At 45.7% G+C, this 12,266-nt stretch overlaps 1 protein-coding gene across 2 annotated transcripts in view; it reads right to left on the bottom strand.

Annotated features, from left to right (window-relative positions):
• PLB1 (phospholipase B1) overlaps positions 1-12,266 on the bottom strand; it is a 154,208-nt gene that overhangs the window by 54,287 nt on the left and 87,655 nt on the right. For both annotated transcript variants that reach the window (XM_030799599.1, XM_030799600.1), the window contains 2 exons: positions 3,767-3,848; positions 53-157 (listed from right to left, as the gene is read on the bottom strand). In XM_030799599.1, coding sequence (XP_030655459.1) covers positions 53-157; positions 3,767-3,848 — 187 coding nt within the window. The remainder of the gene's footprint in view (positions 1-52; positions 158-3,766; positions 3,849-12,266) is intronic.

A 12,266-nucleotide genomic window follows, 5' to 3' on the forward strand; every position in this document is an offset into this window, starting at 1 on the left:
AGCCACACACTATCTGTGGATTCTATTTATCTACGATGCTTGCTTTCTTTACCGAGGTCTTTGGCATGTCCACGTTTTCAAAGAACGGCTGCACGACCACTGTAAAATCTTCCCTTGTGTCATATCGCCCACTCTCAATCAGTTGGTGGGTCTTCTCCTGCAGGAGGAAAAGGGGACAGATGTCAGGCAGTCCTCTGTGCATCTGCTCGGTCCTTGATCGATCTCTTTCTCCAACACAGAATTAAACAGAATCTGACTGTTGAGTGAAATCAACCTGGCGCAAAATCTCAACCGAGATTTTACATTTTAGATCATTTACATTTTAGATCAGCCTTTATCTCAACCCCTGGCCCCAAACTCTGCTGCAATTGCATATATCTGAGCTAGTCTGTGAAAAGGGAAAGGTAAGAAAAGTCTATCAGCTTGACTTTTTTTTTGTTTTTTTGAGACAGAGTCTCACTCTGTCACCCAGGCTGGAGTGCAATGGTGCGATCTCGGCTCACTGCAACCTCCGCCTCCCGGGTTCAAGCGATTCCCCTGCCTCAGCCTCCGGAGTAGCTGAGATTACAGGCGTCTGCCACCACGCCTGGCTAATTTTTTGTATTTTTAGTAGAGACGGGGTTTCACTATGTTGGCCAGGCTGGTCTCAAACTCCTGACCTCATGATCCTCCCGCCTTGGCCTCCCAAAGTGCTGGGATTACAGGCGTGAGCCACCGCGCCCGGCCGGCTTGACTTCTTTTAAAGCTATTCTGATTAAAGACTTGAGGGGTGGTTTTTGGTTAAATGACATTTTTAATAATCCTAACAATTTATTTCTGTCCTACATTTGTTCAGAAAAATCAAAGGTGAATCAAAATTTAATGTATATTTATATTGCCTGTGCATGGTGTGTGTGTGCTTCTTTGAGGCCCTCAGATCTGTGTAACCCTCACAGCTTTTGCTTGGGGTCACTGCTAGGAAAATCTGTTACCCCAGTTCCGGCTCCCACTCTAGCATGACTCAGCCATTCCACTGCTCACCAGGGTTTCTGCCACCTCGGGGTTACTCTGGCTGGAGAGGGAAGTCAGGCTTACATACCTGGGAATGTGAATGGGGTCACTTCAGAGGATACCACACACTGTCTTTTCCCAGGGTCAATTCCCAGGCCAGGAATGTCTCATGTCTGACCTCCCAAGCCAGTGTCAGCCTTGAGTAAGGCATCAGGGAAGGAGAGAAGGTCGTCTCTCAGAAGAGGGGAAGGAAGTGAGGTGCTGCGAACTAGCAGGGTGACTTCCAGCACGCTGCTTCCCTTTTAGTAAATGGAGGATGTTGGCTGAGTCCTGGGCCACCTCTTAAGTCCCTTCCAATGCTACTGGTTACTTGGGGGATAGCCAGATGGGCTCACAGTGGAACCACATACCTTTTGGCAGTGGAAAGAAATAGTGTGTAGAGTCCCTGGCACATGGCAAGTGGTGAGTGAGTGACTGTGGTTATTAATAGGAATGATCATCCCCAGGGAGAGTGATGAGAGCAGTAGCTTTTGCGGGAAGTAGGGTGTGATTTGATTCTGAGAGAGGGCGTGATGGCCACACACAGCTGACACATGGGCATCTCCAAAACACTAGATCAGGGCCTCAGTGACAACCAGGATCAGCCCTGGGAACATCTGGCCTGTCTGCAGAGGCCAGGAGGGCAATGTTGGTGAATCTTTCTCCTGCTTTTCAGCTGCTCAGCATCTGAACCCACTTCCAAGTTTGAAGACCCCACTGCATAGAGAGCAACCTGCCTCCCACTGTGGAGACTAAAAAAGACGAGAGAATGCCTGCTTTCCTAACCACTCCTGCAGCCAGGGCGTGGGTATGTGACTGAGGCTTCAGCAATCATTGCCTGTGTCAGGGATGGCAAAACATCCATTCTGCTAAAGGTGGCAGCTGCATCCAGTTCCTAGAAGCAGCAGTGACAGTGGAGTCTGTGATGTCTTCCCTAAACCAGGTCTGTGGCGTGATTTTGATTTTTTTTTTTTTTTTTTTTTTTTTGAGACAGTCTCATTGTGTCACCCAGGCTGGAGTGCAATGGTGCAATCTCGGCTCACTGCAACTTCCGCCTCCTGGGCTCAAGTGATCCACCCACCTCAGCCTCCCAAGTAGCTGAGGCTACAGGTTTGTGCCACCACGTCCGGCTAATTTTGGTATTTTTTGCAGGGTTTCACTATGTTGGCCAGGCTGGTCTTGAACTCCTAAACTCAAGTGATCCTCCCGCCTTGGTCTCCCAAAGTGCTGGGATTATAGGCGTGAGTCACCGCACCCAGCCCTGATTTTGATTCTTGTGGCTTGGCCCCTAGAATTCCATGATTCCATGATTCCTGATGGCTTAGCTCCTGACCCTAGCTCTCCAGCTCTGTCAGAGATTCTGTGGAAATATTAAATCTGCTTAAATTATACAGAAACTGCATGAACTTTAGTTGCGTGCACCCAGTAACCCCAATTGAAACAGGGTTGCTCTCACGGCCATAACCTCAGCTGCCTTCCCTCTTCTGATGTGGGCCAGGGACTTCCTCCCCAGAGTCACAGGTGACTGCTCACAGCAGAAGGAAGTATGGCTTGTCACGGTGGCTCATGCCTGCAATCCCAGCACTTTGGGAGGCTGAGGCGGGTGGATTACTTGTGTGTAGGAGTCCAAGACCAGCCTGGGCAACAAAGTGAAACCCAATCTCTACTAAAAATACAAAAAGTAGCCGGGTGTGGTGGCACACACCTGTAGTCCCAGCTACTTGGGGGACTGAGGCAGGAGGATCACTTGAGGCTTGGAGGTCAAGGCTGCAGTGAGCCGAGATTGTGCCACTGCACTCCAGCCTGGATGACAAAGTGAGACCCTGTCTAATAAATAAATAAATAAATATAAATAAATAAATGCATAAAATAAAGGAAGTCCAGCTGGGGAGTCATCCCAAGTGCTAGGTAGTAGTCACAAAGGAAGATAAATACAGGTTCACTTCCCTGAGCCCTGATATACCTGGCAGGTCTAGCTGCCCCCAAAGTGGGCTGCAGGGAAGTGGTGCTGCCCCCAAAGAGTCCATGGACTCCTGGAAGGATGGATCCACTCTGGCAGCTGTTTGCAGCCTAGTCTAGAAGAAAGGTCTACCATTGTCCTCGTCAAGCTTGTTGGGGAGAAACTCGATTGTTAAGGGAGTCAGCTGTTCCAGTCAAAGATGTGCTAGAGAAGGGACTAAAACAAACAGCTCACAAGATGGAGATCATCTCCCGACTTTCTTTCTCCTCGTGTTCCCCCAAGAACATCCGTTCTATAGGAGCGGAGGGCAGAGGGAATGCACCCTATCTCACTGAACCCTGGAGAGCCTCAAGGGAGGGAGGACTTTCAGCCTCCGTTTCCCACCCAGGAGCTGGAAGTTCAGGGAACTTTCATTGCCCATGTGTCTAATGTTCTACAACTAGGGAGCAGAGTCGAGGTTTGGATCTGGATAGATCCACTCTGAAACTTCTTTCCATGATCCATGCTTGCCCATGGACAAGTGGAAACGTTCGTTTCATGTAACAACCAGGAACTGAGATTCAGTGGCTTATGTTCAGGGACGTGGTTCTGTGGTGCAATTCAAACAAACCAAATAGCAGCCCCTGCTGTGTCTCAGGGTGTTTTAAAATCAGCAAACTAGTCAGTGGTCATCCCCCACACAAGGTCAAAATTACCTAAGCACTGACTTGTTCTCTAGACAGAGCAATCGAATCACACAGCAGTTCTGGGAAGTCTTAGAACCCCTTCCCGGCTTACCTGAAACTTCTTGTTGAATTCAATGAGGGTGGCAAGTTCTGTTGAGTTATCATCAAACTTCAGGACACAGGGACACAGAGACCTGCAGACCAAACCAAAGAGAAACCCTTATCCCACCAAGATCACCATCCTGAATAAGTGATGCAGAAACGTTGGCTTGACACTCAATATATTTCTTTTAACTTGGAGTTCAGAGATCTGTGCTAATGAGGAGCCTGGCTGGCTGACCTGCTGACCATACCAAACGAAGCTAAAGATTTCCAGGCCAGGCACGGCAGCTCACGCCTGTAATCCCAGTACTTTGGTGGGCCGAGGTGGGTGGATCACTTGAGGTCAGGAGTTCGAGACCAGGCTGGCTGACATGGTGAAACCCCATCTCTACTAAAAATACAAAATATTAGCCAGGGGTGGTGCTGCATGCCTGTGGTCCCAGCTACTCGGGAGGCTGAGGCACGAGATCACTTGAACCCGGGAGGCGGAGGTTGCAGTGAAACGAGATTGTGCCACTGCACTCCAGCCTGGGCGACAGAGCGAGACTCTGTCTCAAAAGAAAAAAAGAAAAATTCCTAGAACTGGATTTGCTCTTGAAAATGAAATAGGGTGGAGCCAAGATGGCCGAATAGGAACAGCTCCGGTCTCCAGCTCCCAGCCCCAGCGACACAGAAGACGGATGATTTCTGCATTTCTGCTTGAGGTACCGGTTTCATCTCACTAGGGAGTGCCTAACAGTGGGTACAGGACAGTTGGTGAAGCGCACTGTGCGCGAGCCGAAGCAGGGCGAGGCATTGCCTCACTCGGGAAGCGCAAGGGGTCAGGGAGTTCCCTTTCCTAGTCAAAGAAAGGGGAAACAGACGGCACCGGGAATATCGGGTCAGTCCCATCCTAATACTGCGCTTTTCCAACGGGCCTGGAAAACGGCACACTAGGAGATTGTGTCCCGCACCTGGCTCGGAGGGTCCTATGCCCACGGAGTCTCGCTGATTGCTAGCACAGCAGTCTGAGATCAAGCTGCGAGGCGGCAGCGAGGCTGGGGGAGGGGCACCCGCCATTGCCCAGGCTTGCTTAGGTAAACAAAGCAGCCAGGAAGCTCGAACTGGGTGGAGCCCACCACAGCTCAAGGAGGCCTGTCTGCCTCTGTAGGCTCCACCTCTGGGGGCAGGGCACAGACAAACAAAAACTCAGCAAGAAACTCCACAGACTTAAATGTCCCTGTCTGACTGACAGCTTTGAAGAGAGTAGTGGTTCTCCCAGCACGCAGCTGGAGATCTGAGAATGGACAGACTGCCTCCTAAAGTGGGTCCCTCACCCCTGAGCAGCCTAACTGGGAGGCACCGCCCCAGTAGGGACAGACTGACACCTCATTCAGCCGGGTACTCCTCTGAGACAAAACTTTCAGAGGAACTATCAGACAGCTGAATTTGTGGTCTCACGAAAATCCGCTGTTCTGCAGCCACCGCTGCTGACACCCAGCCAAACAGGGTCTGGAGTGGACCTCTAGTAAACTCCAACAGACCTGCAGCTGAGGGTCCTGTCTGGTAGAAGGAAAACTAACAAACAGAAAGGACATCCACACCAAAAACCCATCTGTACATCACCATCATCAAAGACAAAAAGTAGATAAAACCACAAAGATGGGGAAAAAACAGAACACAAAAACTGGAAACTCTAAAAAACAGAGCACCTCTCCTCCTCCAAAGGAACGCAGTTCCTCACCAGCAACAGAACAAAGCTGGAGGGAGGATGACTTTGATGAGTTGAGAGAAGAAGGCTTCAGACGATCAAACTACTCTGAGCTACGGGAGGAAATTCAAAACAATAGCAAAGAAGTTAAAAACTTTGAAAAAAAATTAGAAGAATGGATAACTAGAATAACCAATGGAGAGAAGGGCTTAAAGGAGCTGATGGAGCTGAAAGCCAAGTTTCGAGAACTACGCAAAGATTGCAGAAGCCTCAGTAGCAGATGCGATCAACTGGAAGAAAGGGTATCGCTGATGGAAGATGAAATGAATGAAATGAAGAGAGAAGGGAAGTTTAGAGAAAAAAGAATAAAAAGAAATGAACAAAGCCTCCAAGAAATTTGGGACTATGTGAAAAGACCAAACCTACGTCTGATTGGTGTACCTGAAAATGATGGGGAGAATGGAACCAAGTTGGAAAACACTCTGCAAGATATTATCCAGGAGAACTTCCCCAATCTAGCAAAGCAGGCCAGCATTCAGATTCAGGAAATACAGAGAACGCCACAAAGATACTCCTTGAGAAGAGCAACTCCAAGACACATAATTGTCAGATTCACCAAAGTTGAAATGAAGGAAAAAATGTTAAGGGCAGCCAGAGAGAAAGGTCGGGTTACCCACAAAGGGAAGCCCATCAGACTAACAGCTGATCTCTCAGCAGAAACTCTACAAGCCAGAAGAGAGTGGGGGCCGATATTCAACATTCTTAAAGAAAAGAATTTTCAACCCAGAATTTCCTATCCCGCCAAACTAAGCTTCATAAGTGAAGGAGAAATAAAATACTTTACAGACAAGCAAATGCTGAGTGATTTTGTCACCACCAGGCCTGCCCTAAAAGAGCTCCTGAAGGAAGCACTAAACATGGAAAGGAACAACCGGTACCAGCCACTGCAAAAACACGCCAAATTGTAAAGACCATGGAGGCTAGGAAGAAACTATAGCAACTAACGAGCAAAATAACCAACTAACATCATAATGACAGGATCAGATTCACACATAACAATATTAACGTTTAATGTAAATGGGCTAAATGCTCCAATCAAAAGACACAGACTGGCAAACTGGATAAGGAGTCAGGAACCATCAGTGTGCTGTATTCAGGAAACCCATCTCATGTGCAGAGACACACACAGACTCAAAATAAAGGGATGGAGGAAGATCTATCAAGCAACTGGAAAACAAAAAAAGGCAGGGGTTGCAATCCTAGTCTCTGATAAAATAGACTTTAAACCAACAAAGATCAAAAGAGACAAAGAAGGCCATTACATAATGGTAAAGGGATCAATTCAACAAGAAGAGCTAACTATCCTAAATATATATGCACCCAACACAGGAGCACCCAGATTCATAAAGCAAGTCCTCAGTGACCTACAAAGGGACTTAAACTCCCACACAATAATAATGGGAGATTTTAACACCCCACTGTCAACATTAGACAGATCAACGAGACAGAAAGTTAACAAGGATATCCAGGAATTGAACTCAGCTCTACATAAAGTGGACCTAATAGACATCTACAGAACTCTCCACCCCAGGTCAACAGAATATACATTTTTTTCAGCACCACACCACACCTATTCCAAAATTGACCACATAGTTGGAAGTAAAGCTCTCCTCAGCAAATGTAAAAGAACAGAAATTACAACAAACTGTCTCTCAGACCACAGTGCAATCAAACTAGAACTCAGGATTAAGAAACTCACTCAAAACCGCTCAACTACATGGAAACTGAACAACCTGCTCCTGAATGACTACTGGGTACATAATGAAATGAAGGCAGAAATAAAGATGTTCTTTGAAACCAACGAGAACAAAGACACAACATACCAGAATCTCTGGGACACGTTCAAAGCAGTGTGTAGAGGGAAATTTATAGCACTAAATGCCCACAAGAGAAAGCAGGAAAGATCCAAAATTGACACCCTAACATCACAATTAAAAGAACTAGAAAAGCAAGAGCAAACACATTCAAAAGCTAGCAGAAGGCTAGAAATAACTAAAATCAGAGCAGAACTGAAGGAAATAGAGACACAAAAAACCCTTCAAAAAATTAATGAATCCAGGAGCTGGTTTTTTGAAAAGATCAACAAAATTGATGGACCGCTAGCAAGACTAATAAAGAAGAAAAGAGAGAAGAATCAAATAGATGCAATAAAAAACGAAAAAGGGGATATCACCACCGATCCCACAGAAATACAATCTACCATCAGAGAATACTACAAACACCTCTATGCAAATAAACTGGAAAATCTAGAAGAAATGGATAAATTCCTTGACAAATACACCCTCCCAAGACTAAACCAGGAAGAAGTTGAATCTCTGAATAGACCAATAACAGGTTCTGAAATTGTGGCAACAATCAATAGCTTACCAACCAAAAAGAGTCCAGGACCTGATGGATTCACAGCTGAATTCTACCAGAGGTACAAGGAGGAACTGGTACCATTCCTTCTGAAACTATTGCAATTGATAGAAAAAGAGGGAATCCTCCCTAACACATTTTATGAAGCCAGCATCGTCCTGATACCAAAGCCTGGCAGAGACATAACCAAAAAAGAGAATTTCAGACCAATATCCTTGATGAACATTGATGCAAAAATCCTCAATAAAATACTGGCAAACCGAATCCAGCAGCACATCAAAAAGCTTATCCACCATAATCAAGTGGGCTTCATCCTTGGGATGCAAGGCTGGTTCAACATACGCAAATCAATAAATGTAATCCAGCATATAAACAGAACCAAAGACAAAAACCACATGATTATCTCAATAGATGCAGAAAAGGCCTTTGACAAAATTCAACAACCCTTCATGCTAAAAACTCTCAATAAATTAGGTATTGATGGGACATATCTCAAAATAATAAGAGCTATCTACGACAAACCCACAGCCAATATCATACTGAATGGGCAAAAACTGGAAGCATTCCCTTTGAAAACTGGCACAAGACAGGGATGCCCTCTCTCACCACTCCTATTCAACATAGTGTTGGAAGTTCTGGCCAGAGCAATCAGGCAGGAGAAGGAAATAAAGGGTATTCAATTAGGAAAAGAGGAAGTCAATGTTTGTCCCTGTTTGCAGATGACATGATTGTGTATCTAGAAAACCCCATTGTCTCAGCCCAAAACCTCCTTAAGCTGATTAGCAACTTCAGCAAAGTCTCAGGATACAAAATTAATGTACAAAAATCACAAGCATTCTTGTACACCAATAACAGACAAACAGAGAGCCAAATCATGAGTGAACTCCCATTCACAATTGCTTCAAAGAGAATAAAATACCTAGGAATCCAACTTACAAGGGATGTGAAGGACCTCTTCAAGGAGAACTACAAACCACTGCTCAATGAAATAAAAGAGGATACAAACAAATGGAAGAACATTCCATGCTCATGGGTTGGAAGAATCAATATCGTGAAAATGGCCATACTGCCCAAGGTAATTTATAGATTCAATGCCATCCCCATCAAGCTACCAATGACTTTCTTCACAGAATTGGAAAAAACTACTTTAAAGTTCATATGGAACCAAAAAAGAGCCCGCATCACCAAGTCAATCCTAAGCCAAAAGAACAAAGCTGGAGGCATCACGCTACCTGACTTTAACTATACTACAAGGCTACAGTAACCAAAACAGCATGGTACTGGTACCACAACAGAGACATAGATCAATGGAACAGAACAGAGCCCTCAGAAATGATGCCCATATCTACAACTATCTGATCTTTGACAAACCTGACAAAAACAAGAAATGGGGAAAGGATTCCCTATTTAATAAATGGTGCTGGGAAAACTGGCTAGCCATATGTAGAAAGCTGAAACTGGATCCCTTCCTTACACCTTATACAAAAATTAATTCAAGATGGATTAAAGACTTATATGTTAGACCTAAAACCATTAAAATCCTACAAGAAAACCTAGGCAATACCATTCAGGACATAGGTGTGGGTAAGGACTTCATGTCTAAAACACCAAAAGCAATGGCAACAAAAGGCAAAATTGACAAATGGGATCTCATTAAACTAAAGAGCTTCTGCACAGCAAAAGAAACTACCATCAGAGTGAACAGGCAACCTACAGAATGGGAGAAAATTTTTGCAACCTACTCATCTGACAAAGGGCTAATATCCAGAATCTACAATGAACTCAAACAAATTTACAAGAAAAAAACAAACAACCCCATCAAAAAGTGGGCAAAGGACATGAACAGACACTTCTCAAAAGAAGACATTTATGCAGCCAAAAAACACATGAAGAAATGCTCATCATCACTGGCCATCAGAGAAATGCAAATCAAAACCACAGTGAGATACCATCTCACACCAGTTAGAATGGCCATCATTAAAAAATCAGGAAACAACAGGTGCTGGAGAGGATGTGGAGAAATAGGAACACTTTTACACTGTTGGTGGGACTGTAAACTAGTTCAACCATTGTGGAAGTCAGTGTGGCATTCCTCAGGGATCTAGAACTAGAAATACCATTTGACCCAGCCATCCCATTACTGGGTATATACCCAAAGGACTATAAATCATGCTGCTATAAAGACACATGCACACGTATAGTTTATTGCGGCACTATTCACAATAGCAAAGAGTTGGAACCAACCCAAATGTCCAACAACAATAGACTGGATTAAGAAAATGTGGCACATATACACCATGGAATACTATGCAGCCATAAAAAATGATGAGTTCGTGTCCTTTGCAGGGACATGGATGAAACTGGAAAACATCATTCTCAGTAAACTATCGCAAGGACAAAAAACCAAACACCGCATGTTCTCACTCATAGGTGGGAATTGAACAATGAGAACTCATGGACACAGGAAGGGGAACATCACACTCCGGGGACTGTTGTGGGGTGGGGGGAGGGGGGAGGGACAGCATTAGGAGATACACCTAATGCTAAATGACGAGTTAATGGGTGCAGGAAATCAACATGGCACATGGATACATATGTAACAAACCTGCACATTGTGCACATGTACCCTAAAACCCTAAAGTATAATAAAAAAAAAGAAAATGAAATAGACTTCTTCTGATTTCTGTAGGAGTGACTTTTATGGAGCCGAGTCACCTTGGGGCTAAGTGCCGTGCCGATGAGGCATACTGCAGTGACAACAATAATAATTGCTAACATACATTGATTTGAATGTATCTTAGCAATTATTATTGAATAATTAACACTGAACGCTGTACCAAGCACTGCAATAATAACTTTGTGGGTATTAACCTGTTTAGTCCTCCCAGCCATTCTAGAAGTGGTATTCTCATTATCCCTGTTTTAGAGATGAGGAAACCGAGGCTCAGGGTGGTTGAGTAACTTTCTCAAGGTTGCATGGGTGCTGAGTGTGGGAGCTAGGACTTGAACTCAAGTCTGCCTGGCTCTGAACCTGAGCTCTTAATCTCTATATTGAACTGCTTCCATCCAGTCTGCAGCTCTGACCCAGCCAGCTATCTGGCACATCTGGGCTTTTGGTCCAGGGGGATGAGGTGATAAAAGCAGGGATGGCTCCGTGTAGACTCAGCACTGCAGAGGAAAGCACAGCCACCCGAAGGAGAGGCGGGGAGTGCAGGGCACTGCAGAGGTGGCAGGAGAAGGTGACCTGAGTCTATCCAACCTTGACATTCAGTGACTTGGCCATCTCAGATCTGTGAAGGGGCCTGGCAAATGCCTATTCTGAACCTTTAGTTTGAATGGTCTAAAAAACCCTGCCAAGATGGGTAGCAAGAGGCTTTCTGGTAACCTGCTCTGAAATGGAGTGAAGACACCGATCCCCTGTGTGGCCCAGTGACTGGAGAAAGTGGGAGCCAGGGGATGAGTCAGCAGTTGGAAATAGCATGCCTGACACCAGCTGCATTCATAGGCACATGTCACCCAGCAGCCATCCTGTCTCTGCTCACAGCACCGTGAGGCCTTCTCCAGGGGACCTATGCAGTTTGAGTCCCCCAGGTGAGGCATGGCATGGATCTGCAGAGGAGCAGGAAAGGTATTCCTTAACTTCCAAGAGCAAGTCTGGCCCTTGTGAATTATTCAGTCATTCAGCAAACAGCAGCTGAGCCCCTACACCGCGCTAGCAGTGACTCAGGCTGAGTTCACAGGCTGTGGGGGAGGGAGGCACATGAGTAATTACCATGTGATGTGCTCAGGGCTGGGGTGGGGACCTGTACCGAGTAACAGAGCTGGGGGGCAGGGTAGGGGAGCACAGTCTCAGTGACCTTGGCTAACAGTCCAGAGGAGAGCCTGCAGGAAGGCAGGCTGCGGAAAACGTTCATGCTTCACTTAGAGGAACATCTTATTCCCAACGGTCCTGGAGATGTGTGATACAGGCTGGGTCTCCCTTATCTGAAATGCTTTGAGCCAGAAGCATTTCAGATTTCAGATTTCTTTTTTTTTTATTTTTTCATTTTGGAATATCTGCATTACCCTGTGGCTATCGTTTTAAGCCACATCTTTACAACACAGAGAATGAGCAAAAATTAGGTGAGTAATGCATGCAGGTCTTAGCCTCACGTGAGCCATTATGGGGAACCTGTTGTTGGAGCATCCGGCCTGCACATGTGCCATTTTGTTACCCTTTGTGGGCATGCTTGAGCCACAGGATCTGGGCATGCCCAGAAAAGATAGTGCATCGCCGCTGAAGGGGGCTTTTTGGGGATGCTGACTAAACTGCGTGCTGTGCAGCTGTGTTTTGACTACAATCTGTCACATGAGGTCAGGTGTGGAATTTTCCCCTTGTGGTGTCATGTCAGCACTTTAAAAG

Source organism: Nomascus leucogenys, chromosome 19 (assembly GCF_006542625.1).
Source record: "Nomascus leucogenys isolate Asia chromosome 19, Asia_NLE_v1, whole genome shotgun sequence".
Taxonomy (NCBI): domain Eukaryota; kingdom Metazoa; phylum Chordata; class Mammalia; order Primates; family Hylobatidae; genus Nomascus; species Nomascus leucogenys.